Source organism: Myotis lucifugus, unplaced genomic scaffold, assembly GCF_000147115.1.
Source record: "Myotis lucifugus unplaced genomic scaffold, Myoluc2.0 scaffold_1706, whole genome shotgun sequence".
Classification (NCBI taxonomy): Eukaryota; Metazoa; Chordata; class Mammalia; order Chiroptera; family Vespertilionidae; genus Myotis; species Myotis lucifugus.
In genome coordinates this window covers 7,839-35,175 of record NW_005872754.1, presented here as the reverse complement: position 1 = coordinate 35,175, position 27,337 = coordinate 7,839, and the positions used below count along the sequence as shown (strand labels likewise).

At 54.7% G+C, this 27,337-nt stretch overlaps 1 protein-coding gene across 1 annotated transcript in view; it reads right to left on the bottom strand.

The window, feature by feature from the left end:
* Positions 1 to 2,975: 2,975 nt before the first annotated feature.
* Positions 2,976 to 27,337, bottom strand: part of LOC102418863 (sodium/glucose cotransporter 1-like) — a 26,487-nt gene continuing 2,125 nt past the window's right edge. Inside the window, exons 2-16 of the mRNA XM_006108059.2 lie at positions 26,195 to 26,266; positions 22,982 to 23,086; positions 21,824 to 21,883; positions 20,015 to 20,119; positions 18,061 to 18,166; positions 17,028 to 17,108; positions 15,533 to 15,753; positions 14,058 to 14,193; positions 11,281 to 11,388; positions 10,098 to 10,248; positions 8,928 to 9,096; positions 7,675 to 7,890; positions 5,581 to 5,661; positions 4,511 to 4,574; positions 2,976 to 3,250 (exon numbers count right to left, since the gene is read on the bottom strand). Coding sequence (XP_006108121.1) covers positions 2,976 to 3,250; positions 4,511 to 4,574; positions 5,581 to 5,661; positions 7,675 to 7,890; positions 8,928 to 9,096; positions 10,098 to 10,248; positions 11,281 to 11,388; positions 14,058 to 14,193; positions 15,533 to 15,753; positions 17,028 to 17,108; positions 18,061 to 18,166; positions 20,015 to 20,119; positions 21,824 to 21,883; positions 22,982 to 23,086; positions 26,195 to 26,266 — 1,950 coding nt within the window. The remainder of the gene's footprint in view (positions 3,251 to 4,510; positions 4,575 to 5,580; positions 5,662 to 7,674; positions 7,891 to 8,927; positions 9,097 to 10,097; positions 10,249 to 11,280; positions 11,389 to 14,057; positions 14,194 to 15,532; positions 15,754 to 17,027; positions 17,109 to 18,060; positions 18,167 to 20,014; positions 20,120 to 21,823; positions 21,884 to 22,981; positions 23,087 to 26,194; positions 26,267 to 27,337) is intronic.

The following is a 27,337-nucleotide window of genomic DNA, read 5'->3' as shown; positions in this document are numbered from 1 at the left end:
GGAGCCTCGGCCCTCGCACGGAAGGGTCCCGGGTTCCGGGTTCGATTCCGGTCAAGGGCATGCACCTCGGTTGCAGGTTCCGGGCCCTGGTTGGGGCGTGTGCAGGAGGCGACCAATTGATGTCTCTCACATCGATGTTTCTCTCTGTCTCTCCCTCTCCCTTCCATTCCCTCTAAAAATCAATGGAAAAATATCCTCGGGTGAGGATTAACCAAAAAAAAAAAAGGTGTCACCGGGAGTGCGCGCTCTGGCTGGGGGGTGCGCTGTCCGCGGCCCTCCCAGGGATGAGCCTCGGGCGATGCTCCTTAAGCTCTTCCTCCCAAACAGCCGCATTCTCCTCTCCTGCAGGAGGTCCTCCCGGCACCCCCCACGCAGCCTCCCTGCTGTCGGCCTGGCCCAGGTCTGGTTTGCTTCTCCCCCAAAGAGAAATTGGCTGAGGCGGCGGCAGAGCTGGGGGGAGGGGAGAGGTTAGGTCTGCAGGGGACCCCGTAATCTCCCCCCGCCCCCACCGCCGTGGCTGCCTGGTTCGGCGGGGTGGCTGGTCTCCAGCCCGCTCTGACCTCTGCTGAAGCTGCAGGCGCGGGCTTAGCTCAGGGCTGGACTCATTCGTCTGGGCTGAGCTGGAGCCTTCATTTCCCCCGGGAGCTTTGGGAGGCTCCCTGCCTCCACCGGGGTCTCCCTCATGCTGTCCCCTCCCAGCAGCCACGTTTCTGGTGGGACAGGACTCCCCGGCTCCTGGCATGCCCTCTCCTCCCAGTCACACCAGCTGAGCCGGCACTCCCAGTGAGCGCACCCTGGCTGTCCAAGAAGAAACACAGAGAAGCCTGTGTCCCTGGGATGAGAGGATTGGCCTAAATAGGTCCGAGAGGGCACATTTGTGTGCTTTAAAAAAAAAAGTTATTGATTTCTGAGAGGAAGGGAGAGGGAGAGAGAGAGAGAAACATCCATGATGAGAGAGAACCCTGCACGCGCCCCCTGGGGATGGAGCCTGCAACCCGGGCCTGTGCCCTGACTGGGAATCTGTGACCTCCTGCTTCTTAAGTCCACGCTCAACCACTGAGCCACCCCGGCCGGGCAGGGACTGGGTGCTGGGCCCAGCTGGGTCCGGGGAAACCACATTCTCAGAAAAAGGCCCCACGAGGGGAAACAGCTCTTTAGGAAAATAGGGGTGCCAGGGGCGCCCCTTCCTCATGTCCCCACCGCGCCTCAACCACAGCGGCTGCTCTGCTCCCACGGTCTCCCCAAGGTCCCACCCACGGGCGCGGCCTCCCGGCTGCCAGGACCCGTGCTCCTGGGGATGGACGGGTGCCGTGGCCCAGCCGTGGACGCTGCCTCCCGTGGAGCTGCCCCTCCCGAGGCTCGGGCTCTGCCCCGGTGGACCCTTTGGGAACCAGGGTTTCGGTGCTTCTTCTAGGCCCGCTCTTCTCCCTCGACCCTGCACAGGCTCACCTGCCGGACCCGGGCCTCCTCTCCGAGGGTCCCTGCTTGGCTAGGCCTGCTCGCTGCCTTCCCCAGGCTGTCCCCGCTGTCACCCAGCTCACGGGCCTCCTCCTCTGGTCCTGGGAGGCCTTCGCTGACCCGAGGTGAGGTGGGCGCCCAGGGAGCACTCCTGAGCGTACAGCGCGCGGAGGGCCAGCGAAGGCCGGGCTGTCGGCAGAGCTGCTTCCGGCCTCACCCCGCTCCCTACATACGAGGGTCCCTTGCTGAGCCTCGGGCTCCTCCTCTGAAATGTGGCTGATTCTCGTTTTTCCACAGGGTGCTTCTGTGGCTTGTGTCCTGCTCTCACCCCCGGCGGAGCAGCAGGCCACGCGAAGCGCTGGCAGTTGTTTAGGCGGGAGGGGCCTGGCCTGCAGGCCTTCTGTGATCCCAGGTCCACTGGTGTTTCCCCCCAGGCCACGTGCTCTGCTCACAGCATCTGGCATAGTGTAGGTACTCAAAAATGGCAGCTGAAGAATTAAATGAGGGCTCAGTGGATAGAGCATCGGCCTACAGATGGAAGGGTCCTGGGTTCGATTCTGGTCAAGGGCACAGGCTCGGGTTGTGGGCTTGATCCCTAGTAGGGGGCGTGCAGAAGGCAGCGACCCATGATTCTGTCATCCTTGATGTTTCTCTCTCTCTCCCTTCCTCTCTGAAATCAATAAAAATATATTTTAAAAATAAGATTGAGGCTGGGGACGAGGAGCTGGCCGTGCTCGTGCACCCTCAGGGTGTGACGTGGTGTGTCTTCCCAAATCACTTCAAGGCACTGAGACGTCTCCTAAAGGCACAAACCCTTTATTCAGGTCTGAGGACTAGGCGGGAGCCCTGCAGGCACAGCCAGGAGTGGCCTGTGTGACAGCTCAAGGGACTCTAACCCTTGGACCCAACTCCAATAACATCCCAACGGCTGGCAGACTGGGAGGGGCCGGCAGCAGTCAGAGGGTGCGGAGGGGTAGGTAGGGGAGCCTCTCGCTGGCCCAGCAGGAGCCCACATTCCCATCCGCAGGCAGATGCGCCCAGCGGGCCTGCGAGGTCATCGTGGGCACACACTGCGGCAGGAGCCCGGCATGGGGGTGCTCACGCTACACAGCATCTTGGCCCGCCGGCCGGGCCGCACTTTTAACCGGGAGGAGAGAACAGGCAAGTGGAGGCTGGGTATAGGAAGGAAATGCTGACAGTAAAATAAACATAAGCAAAAACCCAATGCATCTAGCGACGAGAAGCCAAAATTAACTCTGAAGTGAAAGTCAGTGTTTATGCAGGAGAGCCATTTGGAGGAACGAGTCCTGTTGTACAGAAGCAGATGCTCTCATCTGCGTGGCCCTGCACTGAGTGGACTCCGCTGTCCCTGCGGCTGGTGGCACCTGCTGGGTGACTGGGGCCTTTTCATTAGTGAGACCCGGGGCCCCACCCCTGCGGGCCTCTCCCCACGAGGACGAGGGCGCCTGGGAGAGGCAGGGTCGGCCTCTCCCCCAGGCGCTCTGTGCTGGGCCACGTCAGTGGTAGAGGACGTGGCACAGGACCGTGATGAGGAGCAGGAGGAGCCCGCTGGCGTTGGCCACCTTGCTCCAGAACGGCGACTCCAGCGCCTCGTGGGGCTTAGTCCCTTCAGGCGAGCCGCTCTGCACTGTCTCTTCGGACGGGGCACCGGACTCCTCCTCCTTCTTCTCCGTCTCCTCTTCTGGGGCCACTTTGGCGCTCGGCTTCGCCTCCAGGCCACAGTATATGTCCAAGGCCTTCCAGAAGCAGTTCTTGGTCCCCGTTCTTCCCCCTGGAACAGAGGGCAAAGGTCAGGAGGCGCAGGCGCACACACTCTGTAGGGGGTCCCACCTCAGCCGTGAGTCCAGCAGGAAGACCAATGGCCTTGCTCTGAGGTGAAGAACAGTCCCCGGCCTCTGCTAAGGGCCCTACCACCACCCTCAGAGACGGGGAGAGTGGGACGAGGTTGAGGGGAGCAGGTGGGGGCAGAGGGGGGCTGCCTGGGCCACGCCTGCCTTCTATGGGCAGAGTCCAGGGCCCCTGGACTGGGTGGCGGAGAGGTTTAGGGGCCTCTGCTGTCACAGAGCCGGCTGACCCAGGTCTGCTAGACACACCCACTCCTCTGTCTCGGCCACACAGCCAAACGCAGCTCTGCAGGCCGAGGGCAAGCGGCTGCCCCTCCGCCCTCAGCAGCACTCTCCCCGCGGATGAGGGCATCACTGATTCCTCACAGACACTGCCCCCTTCGCAGCGTCGCAGGACCGTCTCAGGGCCGAGTAAGGCTCTGCAGGCTGGAGGGGAGTCAGTGGTGTCCCCAGGAGGCGGGGGGTGGGTCTAGGGGTTACAGGAGAGCTTCTCCAGGCCGACTCTGCGTAAACACCTAACTCTGGGGCTTAAACTTGGCCCCTGTCAGCACAGCGCGTGCTCCATGCGGTCAGCACCATGGCCAGCGCCGGCGCGTCCCTCTGACCCAGCAGCGGCCTGGGGGCGGCTTTCTCCTGGTGACAAGCACGGTTCAGTGGGAGCAGATGCCCAGCTGTGTGCCCGGGACGCGCTCTGTGCCTGGGCAGCCTCCCAGCCAGCTGCTCCTGAGGCTGAGGTGGCACCAGGAATGTGGAGCCCATGGCCAGGGACGGAGGAGCCCGTTACCGGGGAGGGTGGCTGCAGCCGGAGGACCACAAGCCAGGGACACCGGTATCTGCTATCGGTGCTGAGAGGCCGGAGCGGCACACGCTGGCCTGCTCTCTCAGAGGCGCATCATCACACCGCCCGCAGCTGCCAGGCCCAGGGGGCGGCACAGGTGAAAGGCGGCAGATCGCTCGACAACAGCTCAGAGCAGCGTGACGGGAGGCGGGATGGGCCGGGCCGAGGGCACACACTGGAGTCAGGCTGCCACCGCCCAGTTCTCTATGGACCCTGGGCAAGTCCCTGGCTGCTCAGTGCCTCGTCTCCCGTCTGTAAAGTAACGACTGTACTCCTCACGGAGGGGATGCTTCTGACAGCGCTGGCACGTCCCAAGTGGGTGGTCAATGTGAGCCACTGTCGTCCTCACCGCCCATGGCAGTGGATGGGGAGAAGAGGCAGCGACAGGTGCCCCAGAAGGAGCACCGGGCACGCTGTGGGCGCGGCGAGCCAGTCCCCCGTTAGAGAAGGGAAATGCCCAGGGAGCCTGCATCCTCCAGGTGGTGGGCAGCCTTGCCCACGGGGTCACTCCCCACCCCACTGGCCGGGCAGAAGTCCAAGGAGCCTACCCACCCCCGGTCTCCTCTGCACGTGTCAGAGAGAGCCCAGGCCTCTCTGGGCTCTGACCTGCCCTGGCAGGAGGGCGAGGGGACCCGCAGGCACTGCCTTCTCCTCTGGCAGCCTCTTCCCTCCCTGTCCCTCCCTCCTCCCCCAACCTCACAGCCTCCCGCACCCCCTTCCTGGACTCGGGGCTAATCTCCTTAGGCCTGATCCTGCTGCGTCAGGGTCCGAGGAGCTCAGGGCATCGTCCTGTCCTGACCCGATGCGCCAGGACCCCTCCCCTGGGCCGCAGCTCTGCCTCTCAATTCGTGCTTGCAGTCTAGCTGTCCTTGGACCTGGAGCCCTCTTAGGTGGGGCTGCTCCCCCTTACAGACCCTCTCCTGCCCCCCTTGTGAGAAACCCTCTCCCTCTGAATCCCTGTGTAGGGCCCCCCCACCCCCATGCTGCTCTCAGTGGCTAAGCCAGCAGCTGGTTCTCGGGCTTCCTTCTTCGCTGTCAAGCATCTGCCTCAGTGGGTGGATCAGCCGCCCCCTGCAATGCTTCCCGGTCACCAAGCACTGTCCTCCTGCCCCCCTCCCCCCGGCTCCTCCCCGTGGTCTGGATGCCCCTGCGCTTCACGAGGGACCCCTCTCTCCTCCTCCCCTGCACCACCCAGGCGGGTCTCTCCAGCCAGACCACCCGCAGAGATGTCGGAGAGACATCTCCCTCAACAGCCCACAGACCCCCAAGGCATCAGAAGACACAGGAAAGCCAGGGCCTCTGCCTGGAACGCATTTCTGGAGGGGGGCTGGTGGCGGGGTGCTGGGAGGCAGCGCAGGCCACCCCACCCCCCCAACCCTGAGCAGCCCCCGCCCCCCCGCCAGGCTGCGGCCTCCTCACCGTTCTCTTCACTTGCATCTCTGCATCCAGGTCCACCCTCTCCTCCTGGCTGTTGCGTAAACTCCAACAGAGCCGGTGGAGCTGGGGAGGGAGGGGCAGGTCCCCACTCAGGCCTTGCCACACAGGCCTACGTGCCGTGGCTGGCAGGCGGGCTCGGCGGCTTGAGGGACTGCAGGGACCTGGTCCTTAGGCTCCAACACTAACGGGAGGGATGGGGGCGGGGAAGCCGGCCCTTGGCCGCCATGGAGTTCGTGTGGGCTCTGCTGCTGGGCGTGTGGCCTTGGCAAAGGGTGATGCCTCCCCAGGCCCCCGTCCTTCCGCTGAGTGAGGGTGGAGGCAGCTTGATCAGGGCCCCTTCGGGCTCTGAGGGACCAGGACCCTGTGCCCCCAGGTGAAAGCAGCGTCCCCCCTCTCCCCGGACGGAAGGGACAGGGCCGACTGGACGGGCGCTGCTTTCCCTCACCCCGCCCGGCCGCCGAGACAGCTCTCGCTCAGCCCAGAGGCTCTTCCTGGCCCTGTGACCTGGCCCCGCCGAGCCCGGCGCTCAGGCTCAGCAAGGGAGCACCCCTGTCCCTCTGGTCTGCGACTTTGCTCTTCTCCTGAAAACACGTGCGACCCCCCTTGGGAAGTGCTTTTCCCGCCCCAAGGACTGGGGTCAGCAGGAGCACAACTAAGTGAGCCTTCCCGCCTCCCGATCTGGAATCGGTGTTAAGCTCTCGTCACACCAGCCTGGCGTATAGGAACCTCAGCCCCTCGGCACATGACAGGGCCCTCCAGCACCTGCCTGCGCCCGCCTCCCGGGTTGAAGTGCCGGCACTAAACTTCTGCTGTGTTACTAAGAGGCCGGTTCAGCCTTGAACTGCTTCCTGGTGATGCCGTGTGTACATATTGGCCTTCCCAACAACACCCTCGTGCCCTGTGGACCAGGTCCCGGTGCTCTGTCCCGCCTCCCGGGGGTGGTGAGCAGGGGCCTGGCCCAGTGCCTAGACACGGACCCATAAACACTGCTTCCTCTTCCTCTCCCCGTCCCTGCCAGCCGCTCCTCTGCTCCCAGGGCACCCGCCCGCCGCCAGGCCGGTGGGACACACTCACCGAGCGCTTCGTTGCCTGAGAAGCAGGCAACACCCAAGAGGTGAGAGTAAGAGGAGTCACGCCCATCACCCCAGTTCCTCAAGGTGCCAGAGCAGGAAGTCTCCCACTGTCACGATGCCGGGGTGACGTGTGTTGGGCCTGCACCCCGCAACCCTGGCTGCCCCCCGCCACACACTGGCTCCATCCCTCCTCCAACGGGGCTGTGTGTGCAAGAAGGGAAGGAGCAAACGGGACTGCTCAGCAGCAGTGCGGCCGGAGGGGAGGCCGGGGAGCGGCCCTGAGCAGTCTTCCAGCTCATGGCTTTCCCTCCCCCCAGGCGAGGGTGCAGGGAAGGCATCAGGTGTTCCAGATGCTTCTCCCTCTGAGCTCCAGAGACTGGACATCTGGGCCCTTCCCGCTGCTTTCTGGCTTGGCCACGCCCCTGTCCTGCAGGGCCTGCCGGCTGGGCTGTGCCGTAGGAGGTGATGTGCCATTGACTAGGTTGGCACCTCAGACAAGGGACTGACCTGCTCTGAGCCCAGGCTTTCTCACTTCCAACTGGGTGACTGGGAAGCGTGAAACAGCCGCGCCAGGAGAGCCCGGGAGACGCGACCCCTGAGCGGGCACAGGCAGCTGCCCCAAGGACTGCCCCTCCCCCTCCCGTTGGCTTAACTTTCTCTGGGTGGTGGCAGCTGGGCCTGGCGGATTCTATTAATTCATACTGAGGTTAGGGACACAACACTTCCAAGGAAAATGTGTATTTTAAAAGCCAAACTTCTCATTCTAAGTGCACACCGCCTGGCAGAGGGCTGCTGAAAAGGGGTTCCGTTTAGTTTTGTTTGTAAGGCAGGGCCTGTCTGTTGCCTTGCCTGTATCTGGTCCATCCCTATGCCTGGCCCCAGCCCTCCGCTTTCAAAGCAAACGCAGGGATTTGGCCGCTTCTGGCCGAGCTAGCAGAGCCCAGGTACTGCTGCGGGGACCCTGGGCCGGGGCGGACCCCGGACACCCCGGGGCAGGACTCACGTGCTTGTCCGGAATCGGGTCTGTGAGCAAGGAGATGCCCAGGATGGTGAGGAGACTGATGATGAAGAGGATGATGGCGAAATAGAGGTAGTGCACGCCGCAGATGATCGGAGGGCACTTGTTGTCTGCCGAGCAGGTCTGGCGTCCGTAGGCAAACTCAGACACCATCCGGATGAAGCCGATCAGGAGTCCACCGATCAGCCCCCAGAAGGCCCCCTGCGGGAGGAGGAGCCCCAAGGGTCAGAGAGGGGGTATGGGGGGAGGCTAGGCCCCCTCAGCCTCAGCCCCCTGAGAAGTTGAGTTCTGAAGCCAACCTTGTCATCCTAGGGCTCCCCCCAGGAGCCCTGTGTGAGCACCAGGGTGGGTGCCTCTTGGCTGAGCACAGGCCTGAGCGCGTGTGTGCCCCCTCAGGCCAGGCAGAGCGGCAGGAGCACTGCACGTGCTGTGAAGTTGGGTCACACACAGTGACCTCCAATGTAACGTGTCCAGAGAGACCGAGTCCTCCCCGTCCTGTAAGGGCACCTCCATCTCCCTGGTTGCTCTTCCCTGTCCTTCCCTTTCCATCTGCCCTACCCCCAACCCATGAGCCAATCCTGCCGGCTCGACTTCTCAAGTGTATCTGGAGCTGGCTGGCGTGGCTCAGTGGTTGAACGTCGACCTATGAACCAGGAGGTCAGGGTTCAATTCCGGGTCAGGGCACGGGCCCAGGTTGCGGGCTGGATCCCCAGTGGGGGGCGTGCAGGAGGCAGCTGATCCATGACTCTCTCTCATCATTGATGTTTCTCTCTCTTTCTCCCTTCCTCTCTGAAATCAATAAAGATATATTTTTAGAAAATATGACTCAAACAATAAATAAAAAATTCTGACAAATTGTGCTTTCAAAGTCGTATGAAAGCAGAACTGAGCCACTCCTGGGATCTGTGCTTAAAGCGTGGCTGGGAGAGATGGCCTCGCTGCAGGGAAGGGGAGGAGCCACAACTGTACATCCCACCGTGGACATGAAATCTCGGAGCCAGACACGTCCCAATAGAGAGCAAGTGGAGGACGTGCTCCTACAGCCAGACGAGTGCGCGGGAGGGTCACGCTGCAAAGGAGGGAAACCAGTCAGAGCCGGCCTTGACCACGTGCAGAGGGAGCGGGAGCACATCTCTCCGGAGGAAACCCGCTCAGAAAGCGCATGATGCCACGCTGTGAACCCGAGGCACCAGCGACCCTCCTCGGGCAACTCCGGCCAAGACAACAACCCCACCCACCTGCTCAGTGACTCTCTTGCAAAATATGGCGAGCAGGAAGATGGCCGCGATGGGGGGCACCAGGTAACTCTTAACTGCATGCATGTAGTCAATCAGCTTTTCACTGTTTGTCGCCTGAATTACAGGGACCCAGATGATGGTGACAACAAGTAAGATGATAACAAAAAACCTGTAAAGTAAACCAACAGTCAATGGCAGTTTGGTCAAACTGAGCTTTCCCCCCGTGCCAATAGAATGTCTACAAACCATAAACGATTAATTCAGTGATTCCTCAGGTTAAATTCCAGTGCCCACTCATCATTGTGGGGCAGAGGAGACAGCCATCCCCCGAAACACTAACAGGCCATACGGCTGCAGACAAAAATCCTTCACCTTCTGAATGATGACGGCAAAAACAGTGTTCGTTCGCCTGTTCCTGAGTCACGGACAGGCTTTACCAGATCTGGAGGTGGGTTTGAGGCAGTCATGCTTAAAGTATATAATACGTGAGAACTATTAACTTCTCAGAAAAGTACCTTTAAACTACGGAGTGCTGATCAAAATGTAAAGACAACCTCAGAAGCAGGGATTAGAGAGAGAAAGCAGATGAGCTACATGCTTCTTCATGCAAGATAAAGGAAGCATGAGACACATCAGGCCACATGACACGCATGCAGGCTGGATGCAGTCCAAGGGCAGTCACCGTGAAACCCTCTGGAAAAAGACAGGACCACATTTTACAGGTTGTGTCCCCACCCGGGCCTAGTACGGTGCCGTGTGGCCTCGTGGGTAACACCGTGGCTCCCAGATGGACAAATCCTCCTACTGACTGTGTGACCTTAGGTCGGTCCATTCCCTTCTCTCAGCCTCTTCGCCCCATTCTCCCAGAGAGTAAGAACAGTAACACTGACCTTTAATGCCATGAGGACTGAACGAGATAATGAGACCCTGTATGTAAATTTCCTCACCAGGACTATTTTGGAGCGACAGCAAACTATGCTAATCTTTTTCAGTGATTACTTAATTCTTTTCCCAAATAATTTTTCTATGTGATTATAAAAGCAATACATCTTCATTGCAAAATGGCAGCAAAAATATGTAGAATCATACTGTGTACAGACAGGCGGAGTCCATACATAGCCTTACGGTCTAAATGTTTCATGTAACTGAAGCGTGAGAGCAAGCCTTCACCTGGCTGTGACCATGAGCTCCCGCTCCGTGGCTGTCGGCCGGATCTGGGTGTAGATGTCCACGGTGAAGAGGGTGCTGGCGCTGTTGAAGATGGAGGTCAGGGTGGACATGAGAGACGCCCACAGTGCGGACAGCATCAGGCCTCGGGCACCTGGAAGACAGGGACATTTCCTGGGCCTCGGCTCTGTCCACACCGGGAGGTGGAATAGGCCTCCTAAGGAACCTTTCCAGGTACCACATTTTCTCTACAAAATATGCAAGTTCTGTTTGGAGTGAGGTTTCATCGCGGAGAGGTGAACACACGACATTTGTCCTTGCTTTGTGACGAGACCTTCTCGCTGCCGGCTATGTCTTGATATAATGATGGGCGCGACTCTCTCCTGAGAGTTACTTTGTACCAGAACATTCCTTAGGCATCAGCCTGCCGATCCTCCCTCCCACCCTGTGGGACAGACACCACTGCTGCCTCCCCCTTCACAGATGAGGAGCCAGAGGCGCAGAGAAGGTCAGACTCTAGACAAGTGGTGCTGCTCCTTGTGCCTCAGTGTCCTCATCTGTAAAATGGGCATAAAAACACTTACCACAGGCTGTTGTTAAGATGAAGACAAATTAAGTAGACGGGTCAGCACAATTCCCCATACAGAGTGCTCACCAATGTTAGCGATAACCATAGCCATCCAGGATGCGACCCGGCAGGCTACCGCGTGGCAGGGACCCTGATCTGCTGGGAACCTAAAGGGTTCATAATGGGCTGCTCGGGCCAGGCACACGGGTGTCCTTGGACTTGGCCTGCTCCAGGCACCCTACAGCCCCGTCTCACTCATGCCTCCACTTCCGCCAGAGGGACGGCTGCCTGGCAGATGAGCTCTCACAGCCCGAGGCACACGCTCCCATGCGGACACAGATCCTGATCTCTGTGGCCTGGCAGGGTCCATTTCTTTCTTCTTCTTTTTAAATATTTTAAAATACATTTTTATTGATTTCAGAGAGGAAAGAAGAGGGAGAGAGAGCTAGAAACATCAACGATGAGAATCATTATCGGCTGCCTCCTGCATTCCCCACGGGGGATCACGCCCGAAATCTGGGCCTGTGCCCTGACCGGGAATCGAACCATGACCTCCTGGTTCATAAGTCAACGCTCCACTTGGAGCCTCGCTGGCCGGCGGCAGGGCCCATTCCTTACCTTTGGGCAGCAGCCCGATGATCAGCAGAGCGTAGGCGATGGGGCTGCAGGAACTTTTGGTGCCGCAGTGCTTTTCACACTCGGAAGGTGTGACACAGGCCACTTTGTCTGCAAAGAGAGAGAAACCAACAAGCTGGCCCTGGAGCTCTAAGATCAGCTCAGGGAGAGGAATGCAATGGGAATTACAGATTCCTCATCTGACCGGTTCTGGGGTGACTGGTGACCCCTCCGGTTCATGATCCTAGACACTCTTGGGGAGCTGGGAGTAGAGACAAAAGCTAGGAGTTAGGCGCTGAGGAGTCAAGCAAGCTGATGCTTCTACCAATTCACTGCCTGACCCACAGCCAGTCCCGTGACTTCAACGCGCCGTTTAATGATCCAGCTACTGGTTAGCAAAGCCAGAGGATTATTCACCGAATGTGTGAGCAACTCATGACCCTGCTCCCTGGGCCCGGATAGGGTACTTGGGAGGAAATTTTGGGTAAAGGGAAGTAAAGGGAGTGAATGTGATGTACCCTTCAAGAGCTTACAGCCAGGATATAGAGCTGCCCTGTGAGAAACCCACAGTGAACTAACACACCGACCAGGAGGAGGCAGGCCATCGCCCAGGTTAGCGGGGACAGTGGGCGGTTCTGTTGGGGACAGCAATCTAGCCGAGGAAGTGGTCACCAAGCTCCTGGAGAAAGAACGTAAAAGCTCACGGGGTGGCACAGTGCACGTCCCGTTCATCCGCCCGCGCTCCTCTCCCGCTGCGGCGGTAACGCAACCTCAGCCGGGACGGTGTGGCTTGGAGGCCCGGGAGCCGGGCCTGGCCATTCGGGAAATCCCTTCTCCTTGGACACCAGGCCTGGTGCCTGTCACCCACGTGGGCTCGCGAGGACGCCCCTGGGGTTTCTGCGGGAACCACTGGGAAAGGAAACACCTGCTTTGGGGGGTGAGCTGGTGGGACAGAGGCTGGTGCTGCCGTGACAGTCTTGCCACCGGACGGCCTGAAGGTGACACCAGCCCAGAAAGAGGAGCCAAAAGGCAGATCATTTTCAAACAAAAGCCCAGTCATAGAGGCTACAGAGGAAACTGGACAGAGAGGACAGCCCTTGGCAGCGTGGCCCCGACCTGGCCGGGGAGAGACCCGGGATCGGGCCAGGCCAGAGCATCCCGGCTGCTGGCACAGCGTCTTCTTCCGGGAACATGGCAGGTGCCAGCCTGCACGATGAGTGCTCCTGGCTTTCCCCACTTGGCACGTGTACGTGGGTCCATGACTGTGGCCAGTCCCGAGGACTGGGACACGTGGTTCTGGCCCTTCCACCCAGGGCTCTCCCCAGGGCATTCCATCACCTCTACGCACCTTTTGGTCAGAGGCTGGAGGGACCTTGGCTTCCAAGGCCACTTCCACCAGAGGGAAGAGCTATGCCCCATGCTTCCTCCCTCCCTCAGCAGCTTTCAGAGTCCCCAGCACATGCAATCTGCCCGACCTTGTCCGTCAGTGAGCGGGTGGTCGGTAGTACTGGGGGGGGGGGGCATGACGCCAGGGCTCTTGGGTCCTGGAGCGCACATTTCATGCAGAGGCAGCTCCGAGGCCCACAGGGGCGCTGCCTGACGCGAAGACCAGGTGTGGGATGCTGACACAGAGCACGCCTCCCTTCCTGCTAGAACTAGAAGGGAATCAGGATCAGGGAGGAGTGGCTCAGTGGTTGAGCCTCGACCTATGAACCAGGAGGTCACGGTTCAATTCCAGGTCAGGGCACAGGCCCGGGTTGGGGCTCGATCCCTCGTGTGGGGCGTGCAGGAGGCAGCCGATCCATGATTCTCTCTCATCATTGATGCTTCTCTCTCTCCCCCTCCCTTCCTCTCTGCAATCAATAAAAACATATTAAAATAAAGAAAAAGGAAAAGAGGCACGTCTCGGGGCAGGCTGAAGACGACTTGGGATGAGAGATGCCACTGCACATGCTGAACAACAAGCAGTGCTTGCCCCGGGGCCGGGCCATGGTCCTGCTGGCTGCCTCTAGCAGAGAGCATAGTCCCTACAGGCTGAACAGTGACAGACCTGGGGCCCCGAGGGCCAGCACAGCTGGTAAAACTAGGGGATGGGCTAGATCCACAGAATTGCGATAGCTCATGAAGGGAGAAGGGATGACTTCGTAGCATTTAATGCAAAGAATGTGGGCCTCAGAGTCAGACGTACTTTGGGGGTGATGTGGAGTCCCCCTCCCCCGAGCCTTATCGGTGCAGTGAGGTACAAGCCCTCTCTGGAGCCGTGAGCGCAGGGACAGCATCGCCAGTTCCCAGCCCAGCACCCGCCCACAGGACCGCCAGGGGCAGGGGAGGAACCCAGCCTTCCTGCTGCGGAGCACTGGTCCGCTCTGCCCTTCCTGAACGGCTCTCTCTGGAATCCTCTCCAGCCGCCTATCTCCATGGCCTCTGCCAGACTGCTCTCAGCCGTCCCCCTAACCCATTGGCTCTCAGCCGTCCCCCTAACCCATTGGCTCTCAGCCATCCCCCTAACCCATTGGCTCTCAGCCGTCCCCCTAACCCATTGGCTCTCAGCCGTCCCCCTAACCCATTGGCTCTCAGCCGTCCCCCTAACCCATTGGCTCTCAGCCATCCCCCTAACCCATTGGCTCTCAGCCGTACCCCTAACCCAAACCACTGGCTCCAAGGCAGCGATCTGGGTGCCTGGACACCAGTTCACTGTAGGAGACCTGATAACCCGGATGGTATCTGGGTCTCTAAGACAGGCGAGGATTGGGGTGAACACAGCAGGACCAAGACGTTACCTGTGTACAGGATGCGGCTGATCATTCCAGGCATCACAAGAGTGAACATGGGCAGCAGCTTCAGGTACCCGCAAAGGACACAGCCCCCCTTCACATGGTACATGTTCTTCCCTGCCAGGCACCTCTGCACAAAGATCTGCCAAGGAGACGCAGATGGTGAGGGAGGTGGCTGTCTCTCAGGGCACATGGAGCCCAGGCCGCCGGGCGGAGGGAATGCTGGGACCCTCACCCCGCTTCTCCAGGGCACCCCGGCAGGAGGAGAGGCGTGACCAGGAAGCGCTCTGCTCAGGGCACAGCTGCCGGAGGGGACAGCGATGGCGTGCGTGACCTTGGCCTCGAGCTAGCACTGATGCAGTGCTTACAGTCCGTCCCCCGGCAAGGACCGAACTCCCTCCGAGGGCCACAGACCGTCTCTGCTGGGTGGAAGGAGCACAGCCCCGAGACGTCAATCCAAGCAAAGGTGGGTTCCTGGCGACACATGTGTACTCAGAACTCAGACCAACTTCACTCATCTCATTTAAATGAGCTAGTAGAGACCTTTAGAAATGCAAAAATCTCCTCCAGAAGAGGTTTTACGACCCAATTTCATGGGGCTCCTGCTTTCAGAGGCAGCGTGCGCTCGGCCAAGCAGAACAGTACAGCTGGCAGGTGGAGAGGCACTTAAGAAAAAGCCAAGACAAGGGCCAGCGCATCAGAACCTTTCGGCACGACGCAGGCACTAAAATGACATCCCTGAAGACATTTAAATAACGTGGTGAATGCCCGCGGTGTGATGGCAACTACACAGCACAGGATGCAGCAGCAGCATGTACACCTCGGCTCTACACGCAGGAAAACGTCCACGGGAGTAAACCAACGTGAGCACAGTGGTTCATCGGCCCGGCCGGCGGGGCTCAGGATGCGATTCCCAGCCAGGGCACAGGCCCGGGTTGTGGGTTTGATCCCCAGTGGGGGGCCTGCAGGAGGCAGCGATCCATGATGCTCTCTCATCATTGATGTTTCTCTCTCTCTTTCCCTCTCCCTTCCTCTCTGAAATAAAAAAAAGATTCCTCCATGTTACTATGTGCAGCTACACTTCCTTTTATTTCTATATTTCCTCTTCACTTTATGAATACTTCACAATTTATTTAATGAGCCACCACTGAGAGAGAGAGCCATACAATTTTTAGAGTAAGTTTGAATCCTTAAAAAATCCAACTGATATGCTGATTGGCTGCATTTAATTTATTGACCCAACTGAGGAGAACTGACTCATTTTTTATGTCCAAAAAACTGTTTTAGAGAATGATAGGAAAGAAGAAAAAATAAGAACAGTGGATGTGCTGTAGATGGCACTGTAGGAGAAATTCCTCTAAACACCATTTCATTTAAACTAGGCAGCAGTCACCAGGGACCGGAAGGGAAACCTGACCCACCGGGTGGAACCCTAATCACCAGCCCCCGTGCAGTCACCTCGCCACCACGCGTCTCATTACCTGGTCGCTGCACCAGTAGTATACGGAAAGGATGGGGATGCCAAAGAGCACTCCAGGCCAGGGGAGGTCTCCAGTGATGGCGTTTCGGAAGATATGGAAAGAATCCTCACGAGGCAGGTAGCATTCCGGCGGGGCGGTCCAGTTTCCCTCCTGGATGATGCTTGGCTTGGCGTTGGGGTACTTATGCAGTAGCTCCTGGTACCCTCCCACTTCCTTGAAGGCTTAAAAACAACATAAAGTGTATCAGTGCCGTAAACTGGACAGTAACACACACCTAACCAACTGAGGTTGCAAAGTGGGGCCCAGTTTGATGAACTGCATCTACTCTAATAAAAGAGAAACATGCAAATTGGTGTCACTCAGTTACACCCACCAGCCAATCAGAGCAACTATGCAAATTAACCCAACAAAGATGGTGGTTAATTTGCATACGCAGGCACAGAGCGAAGACTGAAGACTGAAGAGGCTTGGCTTCTCTGCTGCGGCCGGACCAAAGGCCTGGGTCCCGGGTGCTGGAGGAAAACCAGTGCCGGCAGCCAGGGAAGGAAGGCCTAGTGCGAGAATCTTCGTGCATTGGGCTTCTAGTCTAATATATAAAGTGGAAGTGAGTGACAAATAGTCAAGAGCCCATGTGCCTAAGACAAGACACATGTTTTCCTCAAAGAGAAGGAAGAGTCCAGGGGACACTGTGGCTGTGTGCCCAGCACCCCTGCTCCTGCTTCTGGTGGCAGAACCCCTCTTCCCAGCTCATTCCGTCCTGTGTGGCCTAGGTGGGCCTCGTCACACTGCCACCATCCCAATCGGGTACTTGACCCCACCGGCCAGTGTTCCCTCACCCCTGGGAGTGGATGGGAGACCCACGCTCAACTAGTCAGGACTTATTCGTCGGCTTAAGAGATCAACAAAGCCTGCTTTCTCCCTTTGGGGTTCTCGGCTAGTGTGGCAGTCTGGAGCTGTCTGCCCTGGTTCAGGCAGAACCCTGGATCTAGCCATGCCTGAAGGTGCTATGACCCCAGAATGGAAGGGAACTACGCTAGTATGACAAAGAATGTCTACAAAAAAATGACAGCAAACATTTCATTTAATTGTGAGACATTCAAAACTTTTCCTTTAATATTGGGAATGAGACAAGAATGTCTGTTGTCTCTACTTCTATTCGACACTGTACTAAAGGCCATGGCCAGGGTAATAGGCAAGAAAAAGAAACAGAAGGTATCAAGTTTGAAAAGGAAGTAAAGAAAAAGGAAACTTCTTGACTCGGTGCTGGTACCAGTGTGTTCACTTTGTACAGTTCAGCGAGCTGCACACCCAACTCCGTCTCGCACGGAAGCGGAAGTCCTCCCGCCCCCACATTTCAGCATGACCTTACGGACTGCTCTTGGGTTCCGAGGGCCTCCGTCCCTCACCTGGAGATGACGATGCTGAAAAGGCTGAGGGCAGCGATCAGCTTCGGAGATCCCACCCCGGGTGCTCAATGTTCTCAAGACTTACTTACCGAAGCCCATCACCAAGAAGGACCCCAGGACAATGACGCTGGCATGCAGGGTGTCAGTATAAACCACAGTGAGGAAACCACCTGAGGGGAGAGAGGGAGAGAGAGAGAGGGAGAGAGAACAAACGCCGCGTGTGGCTCTCCCTCGGAAAGGCGCGCTGGCGTCCTGTTCCACCTGCTTGTTTCCCCAGATCTCCACACTCACCCCTTTGTCCCTTCAGTTCAGTGGGTCTCACGACTACTGATGCTGGTCTTGGTGCACCGTTTTCTCTCTTTAACCTCCTTTATGACCTCCTGCTGGGTTCTTATCTTGCCCTTCTATGTCTCAATTTCCCTTTCTCCCCATTTTTTGGATGAACCAAAACCTGGTGGTTTCCTAGGGGAAAACCTGTCCGTTTCTTTAACATCTCAGTTTGGAAGCAACAGTCAGCATGCCCTGGCCTCTCCCTGCCGGATGCCAGCAGCACTCCCCGTGGTGACACCCAAACATGTCCGCAGACAGCCCCTGGGAAGGCAAGCCCCACCGCACGGCCCACGGAGGACGCTGACTCAGTGCGTTCCATTCCCAGCCCCGATTCTCTACTCGATTGGTGATCTGCCAGGGACACTTCCCAGCGTCCGAGATCTGCACCGTGGCTGGGAAACACGTCCTCACTCACAGCCCAGGCGAGACCGCGAGGACAGAGCTGCCTCCACAGAAGTTCCTGTCGGACGGCCTGACCAGGTACCAGGTGAGCAGAATGCCCGAGGTCGCTGCCTCCCCCTCCTTCCCGTCCTGGGGTCCCATTCTTGCACCTGGCCGCCTGCGGTGCCAGACCACCCCCACCCAAAACGCCTTTCTCGGGGTAGGGCTCTAGTTTGGCACTCCTGCCTCCATTATTTCCTGTTCTCCGCAGCCTCCAGGCCTCAGCAAGTGCTCTCCGGACGTAGGAAAACGCAAAAGCTGAAGACCCCGGCCCCAGTGTCCGCCAGGGCTCCACTAAGAGGTAGAGCTTTGGCGTTAACGTAAGTACCTGTGTGCTTAGAGTCACCTCACCTGTGATCATATAAACGCCAGTGATGGTCATCAAGACCATGGTGGCCTGGTAAACATCCAGCCCCAGCACCAGCCCCATGAACATGGCCCCCGTGCAGATCTCCACCTGAAACGACACAAGGCCACAGCTGCACCCCCTCTCGGCTCGGTCCGCAGTCCGAGACACTGCCCTTCGGAGCCATCGCAGTTAGCACGTGGCCCGCGCCACTGGGGGACACTGGGTGAGGGTCCCCAAGTTCTGCTGGCAGCAAGGCTTGTGCCCCATGCGTCCAGCCAAGGCCAGCACCGGAGGGCTTGGCTAACCCGATTATCCGCTTAACACACTGAGCCTTCTCCCCCCGGAGCCCCAGCGGGGTTGTGTGCTGCCTGAGCAGTCCCCGAGTTCTCCACTTGGGAAGGCAGAGGCACCAGCTTGTCAGGAGTTGGCAAACGTTCTCTGTGCAGGACCAGAGAGACGGTGAACACTGCAGGCTTTGCAGGCCACACACCGTCCATGTTCCTTTATAGCCCTTGGCACTGTGAAAGCTTCCTTAGCTCAAGGCCTGTAGACAGCTGACCACCATGAGGACTGGCCTGAGGGCGGGTTCTGAAGACACGTGGTTACCAAAAGTCAGTCGTTGTCACCCAGCCCGTGTGGCTCAGTGGTTGATCATCGACCTGTGAACCAGGAGGTCACAGTTCATTTCCCGGGCAGGGCACATGCCAGGTTGGGGGCTCGATCCTCAGTATGGAGCGTGCAGGGGGCAGCTGATCAATGATTCTTTCTCATCATTGATGTTTCTCTCTCTCTCTCCCTCTCCCTTCCTCTCTGAAACCAATAAAAATATATTTTAAAAAAGATTTTAAAAAGTCAGTCACTGTCTTCAAGTAGCTTCCACTTAGTGGAGACAGACCACTAACGAGGAAATTTCCGTGTAATGTGATAAGTGGCACTCATTCGATTGTTCAAAAAACATCCATGAGTGGCTTATGCGCTGACCCTGCTCTCCGCACAGGGGACAATTCAGTGACCAGCCAGGCACGGCCCAGGGCCTCAGAAAGTTTGCACTGACGTGGAGCAGACAGACCAAGAGCAAGGAAACAGATTCCTCTCACATGGCGACAAGTATTACAGAGAAAAATAAAAACTGAGGAATGGAGCGAGCATGACCAGTGTACCCATGGGAGGCCTTCCCCAGGAGCTCAGTGAAAAATATGGGGAAGACATTGTGGACACAGTAAGAGCAGGTGACAGGGCTTCAAGGGGAAAAGGCTTTCTGGATGTGAGCAACAATAAGGCAGGCAGGGTGGCTACAGCCCGGTGACCACAGCGGGGGGACAAGGCCAGAGAGACAGGCGCTGGGACAACCCAGCCCTCATCCGTCACCAGGGGTTCGGCTTTCTGGTAAGGGTGTGGCAACCCCTGGGTGGCTGTAACAGGGGAGTGACATCACCTAATGACACGACCCAGGAAGCCCCAGGTTCTCTGGGAGTACAGAGGAGGGTCCTGTAACCTAGGCTCAGGAGGCAAAGAAGACGCCTCGGCCGTTTATCTTCTGTGAACTGTTATGATGCTACTAGAGGCCCGGTGCACAAATTCCTGCACGAGTAGGGTCCCTAGGCCTGGCTGGCGATCAGGGCTGATCAGGTTCCCTGCCTTCCTGCCTCCTCCGTCCCTCACTCCCTCAGTGCCCCGCCACAGCTGCTGGTTGCCTGCCATGCTCCGTGCCGCCCCCTGGTGGTTAGCGCACATCATAGCAAGCGATCGAACTCCCAGTCTCCCGGTCCAACTCCCGAAGGGACACTTTGCGTGTTAGCCTTTTATATGTATAGATTCTTCCTCTGCTCTAACTTTAACAGCAGAGGCCAGGAAGTAACTGATGGGGCCCCAGAGCAAACTGCTGGGACAAATCTAGCACAGTCCCAAGTACTGATCTTTACTTTCTTTCTTGAGCTGGCTTTTCCCACAACTTACCGAGATCTTTTGGAAGAGATAGAGGAATAAGTACAGAATAGCGAGGAGGAACTGGATCCGGGAGCCACCAAATCTCTTCCTCAAGTATTCTGGCATCGTCACCACCTGTACGAGCAACAAGAGAAGTCACTGTCAGACACACTGCAGGCTCACAGGACGGCCGAGCTCACCACGTGCAGGTGGTCACAAGGTGCAGCCAGGGTGGGAGTGGCCCAGGAAGACAAGATGCAGGTCCCCACTCTGGCTTTGTACTAACAGCAGCTGTGACGGTGAGAGGAATAAACAGGACAGGCACTACGGCTGCTGCCTTCACGAAGCGTGGACTCCAGGCCGGCTGGCGTGGCTCAGTGACTGAGCATTAACCTGGGAACCAGGAGGTCGCAGTTTGATTCCCGGTCAGGGCACAAGCCCAGGTTGCAGGTTCGATCCCCAGTGTAGGGTGTGCAGGAGGCAGCCGATTGATGATTTTCTCTCATGATGGGTGTTTCTCTCTCTCTCTCTCCCTTCCTTTCTGAAATCAATCAATAAAATATATAGAAGCTTGGAATCTGCTTCGAGTGCAATCCTCGGAGAGCAGAAGGAAATCCAGTTCATTCAAAATGTTTAATGACGCAAATCACTTTTGTGAAATAACCATAGAGCAAAATTAACTGCTTCCTCACATCCTACAACTCTAACAGGTGCGCCAGGGAGAAGAGCTTGACTCTGTCAGCGATGCCCGTGTGCTGGTGCCCCCAGCGATCCCGTTCACTTCTACTCCGGGCGCTCAGGCTGCGTGCACCGTGGGCAGGGAGTGAGGCCTCTTTGGTCATTAGATTGCAGCGCCCGGCTCACGGCAGGTGAGTAAGTAATTGTCACATGAGTACTGCCCCTCCTTCTGTCCCGGATGTCCTCACGTGCTCTGTCTGCCGACCTCACCCATGTCTAACTCCAATCCCACCTGCTGTGTGAAGACTCGCCCGGGGCTTCCCACGGCTCTATCCCCTGAACACCAAGTCTCTTACTTTGGCCGCTCACTTGCTTTTTCATCGTAACCTGCCATCCAGAGCTCATTTCGCAGCCAGGTTCTGAGATGTACTGTCTGCATCTGTCACGACAGACGCCTCAGTGCGCATCTCAGGTCCTGGAGGCTGGGCGTTGCAGGTGTCGGCAGGGTTGGCTCCCTCTGAGGGCAGGACCGGTTCTGGCCTCTCTCCTTGGCTTGTTGAGGGGTCTTCTCTCTGTACATGTCTGTGTCCAAATTTCCTCTTCTTTAAGTTCATGCCGGACTAGGGCCCACCCTAATGACCTGGTGTTAACTTGATTACTTCTTAAAAGACCTCATCTCAAAAATAACAGTCACAGTCTGAGATAATTTTCCTGGGATTATGGCTTCACAATTGCAAGTGTTAGCACAGTGAATGAGCCTGTTACGTTTTTAATGCCCTCTCCACAAATATGTATACATACATGCCCTGGCCAGGGACTGAACCCGGGACCTAGTGCCCTGACCAGGAATCGAACCAGCAACCTTCCGGTGTACGGTACGCTGCTCCAACGCCCTGAGCCACACTGGCCAGGGGCTCCACAAATATTTTTAAGTTTAACAGTTTTATGAGATATAATTTACACTCAGTAAAATTCTCCCAATTTTATGTAAAGTTCTATGAGTTTGGGAAAATGTATATAAATTGTGTAATCACCACCACACTCAAGGTACAAAGCATTTCCAAACCCCCACAAAGCCCCTAGGGCTTGCAGTCAAGGCCTCCACCCACCCCTGTAAGAAAAATATTGTAGAAAATAGAGTAACTGATAATTGACACTCACCCCAGCCTTAATGTAAATAGGAGAAAATATCCAGCCAAGAGCAAAGAGCAGAAACGGAGACTGAAACCAAAAAGAAAAACATCAGGGTCCCACACAGGCCAAGCTCTAAAGAAAGATGCAAGCTCACTCCCTATCTAAGGGGTTCCTACCGGGGACCTTAAGAATAACAGCCCATGCGTAAACCTCCCATCCAATGAACTTAACTGATAGGCACTTGATGTTTGCCTATAAAAGGGTGCATTCTTAATTATGGGGGGCTCCCTGAGCCAATTTTCAAGGTATTTATTAGTATTCATTGTTCGCCTACTTCCAGATAGAAATGAAGGTGACTTATAATGAAATATATAAAGAAAGAAAAATCAGAAACCATTCAGAGAAATAGGAAACTACCAAAACTGTACACAAGGTATTGAAATTGAGTACAAAACTGGGTCTTGACAAAGAAGGGGTAGGGTAAATGGAATATGTGAAGGAGATGCTAGTAATTTGGAAATGCTTGTAAAGTTCAGGGTTTCTTACTAGGATTGGAATTCACTCTGCTAGAAGTATTCTTTTTTTAAAATCTTTTTTAAATATACATTTTTTATTGATTTCAGAAAGGAAGGGAGAGGGAGAGAGAGATAGAAACATCAATGATGAGAGAGAATCATTGATTGGCTGCCTCCTGCACGCCCCCTACTGGGGATTGAGCCTGCAACCCAGGCACGTGCCCTTGACTGGAATGGAAGCCGGGACTTTCAGTGGGCAGGCCGACACTCTATCCAGTGAGCCAAACCAGCCAGGGCTAGAAGTATTCTTTACTTTTGTTGTCCATGAGAAGAAAGATGTGACTCATACAGACATGTACATACATATGTATATACAGACATTTAAATGTTAGTATGATCTTTTCTCCACAGGACTAGTTCCCTAAGACAGTTGTTTATTATATTCCTACAGTCCCTGGAATATAAATATTCTCTTTCTCTTCAGTAATTTATCAAGAAGAGAAGACACTAGCACGGTTTTTTGGAGATACTAAACCCTTCGTCCCTTCCTCCCAGGCCTTCTCAAGAAGCAGTCAATGTTTACTCAAAGTTGGAAGCAAGTTTTGATGTGCATGAGCTTTATGTGGACAAAGATAAAGACGGAGGCTGGTCACTCACACCCATTACTCACATTCCACTCGAAGGCCCCCACGGCGATCCCCGAGGCCGCTCCCGTGCCAGCCAGGCCCATGAAGTGGGCGGGGCCAATGTTTGAGGCAAAAAGAGAAGCACCGATCTGGTAATCAGACGACAATTCCACATCAGAACTTTTAGTCCATGTCCAAGAATTCATTTCTCAAATGTAAACTCAAACTGAATTTTACAATTTTTTTTCAAAAGGGGATATTTCCTGGGCATAATTCCCATTCGTGTTTCTTCTATACAAATCCTAACCGTAAGTTAGAAGCCAAGTGAAGAGGGAGACAGTGAAAAAGGTAGAACAGCCATTCTTATGCTGCCACCCCCCCATGCTCCACAGGCGTACCTGCAATTCACTACTGCAGAAATATTAGCAGGAGTGTAATCCATCATTGTTCAGAAATAATTTTAAAATATTAACAATCTGATGACATGGAACTAGTTAAAATACTTGAAAACAGTGAAATACAATGCAGCATAAATAAAAATGAAGGAGCTGTAGTAAGTCATAAAAATAAGTTAAACAATATTATAATATAATCTCATTAAATATTATGTGTGTACATTACACTTGTGCACATATTTGTTTATATACGCATGGGAGAGATTCTGGTAAAAAATATATAAAACGAAATACTTCTGGAGACTGGAATTATGGGTGTAGAGACGGATAGAGGAGAAAATTTCAAGGTCTACACTTGGACTGTAACTTTTTTTTTTAACCAACAGCTGTTACTTTCAAAATAAAAAAATCCCAGTGGCATTTAAAACGAATAAAATCCCTTCTAAACCAAAAATAGCTTTTTAACAGAGTGGAGATAGCCACTCTGTTAAAACAAAAATCCAACTATTATGCTATTGATATGAGACATATTTAAAACCAAATTATCAAGGGAGGCTTAAAATAACAAAGCCTTTTAGTAAAAACAAACAAGCAAACAAACAAATAAAAACAGCAGTTTTTAACAATCTTAACGTAAGATAAAATAGCATATAATACCAAAAGCATTGAACAGAACAAAGAAGTTTGTTGTTGTAATTATGAAAAATAAAATGCACTAAGACATAGTTGAGAACGTGCAGGCATCAACATCTTAGCAATAACAAATCTAAGGCCAAATAATCTTAAAAGAGACACATAAGTACTCAAGTGATAGGCATTTTTACTATTAGGAATATTCATTACAGTTGTCACAATACTACAGAATTACATACTGCCTAAATTGCCCAATAATATGGTAAATAAAAGGAAGACTGTTCATATAATACTATGCAATTCCATATAAATACAGGGTGAGGCAAAAGTAGTTTTATAGGTGTATATATGAAAAATAATACAATAATCTCTCTATACAAAAGCCTAAGCAACCATCCGACCGGCAGCTATGATGTGCACTGACCACCAGGGGGCAGACGCTCAACACAGGAGCTGCCGAGATGCAGTGACTTGGCAGCTGCGTTTCTTGGATGATGCACTTGAAACCAGAGAGGAGGGAGCCCGATTCTGGGGTGCATCATCCAAGAACTGCCCTCTCACAATCCTGGACCCCTTGGGGGATGTTGGAAAGCTGGTTTCAGCCCGATCCCCGCAGGCCAGGCCGAGGGACCCCACTGGTGAACGAATCCATGCACCGGACCTCTCGTTAATCCTATATAATAAAGAGCTAATATGCTAATTAGACCAAACAGCAGAACGACTGTCCGGATGACTGTCCAGACGACCTTCCGGATGAAGCCAGGGCTTTGAGGGCCAAGCCCCTTGCACGATTTTGTGCATCAGGCCTCTAGTAAATAATAATACAATAATAAACTGTATTTCATGTACTCACAACCATAAACCTATTTTTGTCCCACCCTGTGTAAAATATCTGTATCTACTTACCTATGTATATATATAGACCTAGGAAGATATTAATACATTAAAAATGAAAGGTAGGTTAAAAAGTCACCATTCATTGCCCTGGCCAGTGGTTAGGGCATCAGCCCCTGGACCGAAGGGCCTCAGGTTCAATTCCCACCCCCTGTCGAAGCGCATGGGAGGCAGCCAGTCAATATGTCTCTCTCTCCCCTCTCCTCGGGTGAGGATTAAAAAGTAAAGGTCACCATTCATTAATTCAATAATTATAAATGTCCGTTGCCATCTGTGTGCCAGGCACTGTTCTGGGGAGACATTGGTGTGTAAGACAGAAAGAAGCCTTTGCCTTCATGAAGACAACATTCTTTTGGGAAGAAGAGAATAAACAAAATAAATTAGGGGTTATTTTCTAAGCATAAGCAGCAGCAATTGGGTGGCTGGGATAGAGTGAGAGGAGATCTGAGGAAAACCAGAAGAGGCGAGGAAGCAGCCAGGAGAGAGCTGGGGAGAAGCCTCCGGTGGGAGAAGCAGCAGGAACAAAGGCAGGATAAACCCAGTGTTCAAGGACACCGGCTGGAACTGGAACGGGGGTCCTGAGAGGCGAGGTGAGGAGAGTAGACAACCTGTGGCCTAACACAGGCCGTTAGTAGCAGTTGGGCTTTCATTCTGGGTGTCAGGGGGCCCCCAGAGGGTTTTAAACATAAAAGTGAGATGGTCTGGCTCAAGTCGTAACTGGCTCCCCGCTTTGCTGTGAGCACCGTAATGCACTGGTTGCGAGTCTAATTCCCATTCTAGACTGCGCGCTGCTAGGGGGCAGGACTATCTCCTTGTACATACGAGTTTTATCGGGAATGAGAGCTTCCTAACCTGGCAGAGGGAACAGACATGCAAGTAAGTGCAGAGTCCCAAGTGTGTGCCAGTAACTTAGTAAGTGGTTATTAAACGAAAACTGAGTTAATTGGGAACATTTAGGTAACAAACTACTTAGGAGTTACAGGAACCACCAATGAAATGGCTTTCCTCGGTTAAAAATTTCAAAATATTCTGAGTGTAAGACATCTAGATTAAAATAATAAGCAAGTTGCCCAGCTGGCATGGCTCAGTGATTGAGCATCAACCTAGGAACCAGGAGGTCATGGTTTGATTCCCGGTCAGGGCACATGCTCAGATTGTGGGCTCGATCCCCACTGTGGGGCGTGCAGGAGGCAGCCGATCCATGGTTCTCTCTCAGCACTGAAGTTTCTCTCTCTCTCTCCCTCTCCCTTCCTCTCTGAAATCAATAAAAACATATTAAAAAGTAAGATAATAAGCAAGTTAACATGTAGCCCCCACAGTGGATGCCACACTCACCAGCCACCACGCCAGGCTGCGGCCCGCCAGGAAGAAGTCTTCTATGTTCCCACGACTGCTGGTCAGTATCGCCTTAAACGACAGAGAGCAATGGGACACAAGAAACAAACTGCTTCAGAGACACGGGTCTCTTAGCGGGTAAATCTCTTTAGTGAGCCACCAAATCCACTCTCCCCTTCTTTCTTGTTCGGAATAGAAGGCCGAACCCCCCGAGTTAGGGGAGGGCTCACGGCGGCCTCGCTGGAGACTATAGTCTCTTCCAGCTCTGACATAGCATGGGGATGTCCGTATCTCTATATTCTTGTAAAAATAATATTGCTTTTCCCCCCCCCAAATAGTTGACTAGTGGCACGGTTTCCAGCAGAGTCTCGGAGATAATATTTGTACAAACTTGGAGTGGGAAAAACTTCCCTAAGCCAAGCAGGACTTCTAGAAGATGTTAAGGAAAAGAGAGATAGTTGAGTTCTTCTAAGTGAAGTAACATTCAAATGACAAAAAGACACCATGAATGGAGCCCGGACCAGTGGCTCTCAGCCAGGGTGACTTCTGTCCCATCCCTCGAGGGGACACGTGGCAATATCTGCAGACCTTGGTTGTGAATGGGTAGGGGGCATGGGCACTTCTAGGCATCGTACAACATACCGGACAGGCCCCCACAGCCAAGAGGGATAGTGCTGAGGTTGAGAAACTGGTTTCGACAAATAACAACTTGGAAAAAAAAACACCTTAGCAACTGAAATGACGGACAAGTTTATAAAAACAGTTAAACAACCCAGTTCAAAAATGGGCAAAATAAAGTGGCTCTTCCCAGAAGAGGAAAATCAATGGAAGATGCTCAGCCTCACGAGGAGTCTTGGACACACCAGTCAGAGCTGCGGGGGCGGGGGGGGGGGAACGGGACGGGACACCACTAATCCCCATCAGACGGCAGAAAAGAAAAGAAACGGTGAGGCAGGACTGAGCAAGGCTGGCGAGGGCCGGGGAAGCGGCATGCCCACATGCTGCTGGAGAGATGGACATCTTAACAAGTTTTGTGGATCGCCACTTAATAATACAGACTAAAATTTCAAGTAAACATACTCTCTGACCCAGTGCTTCCAAGTTCCGAAGCCATGCTGCGCAGATTAGAAGCACTGACACATT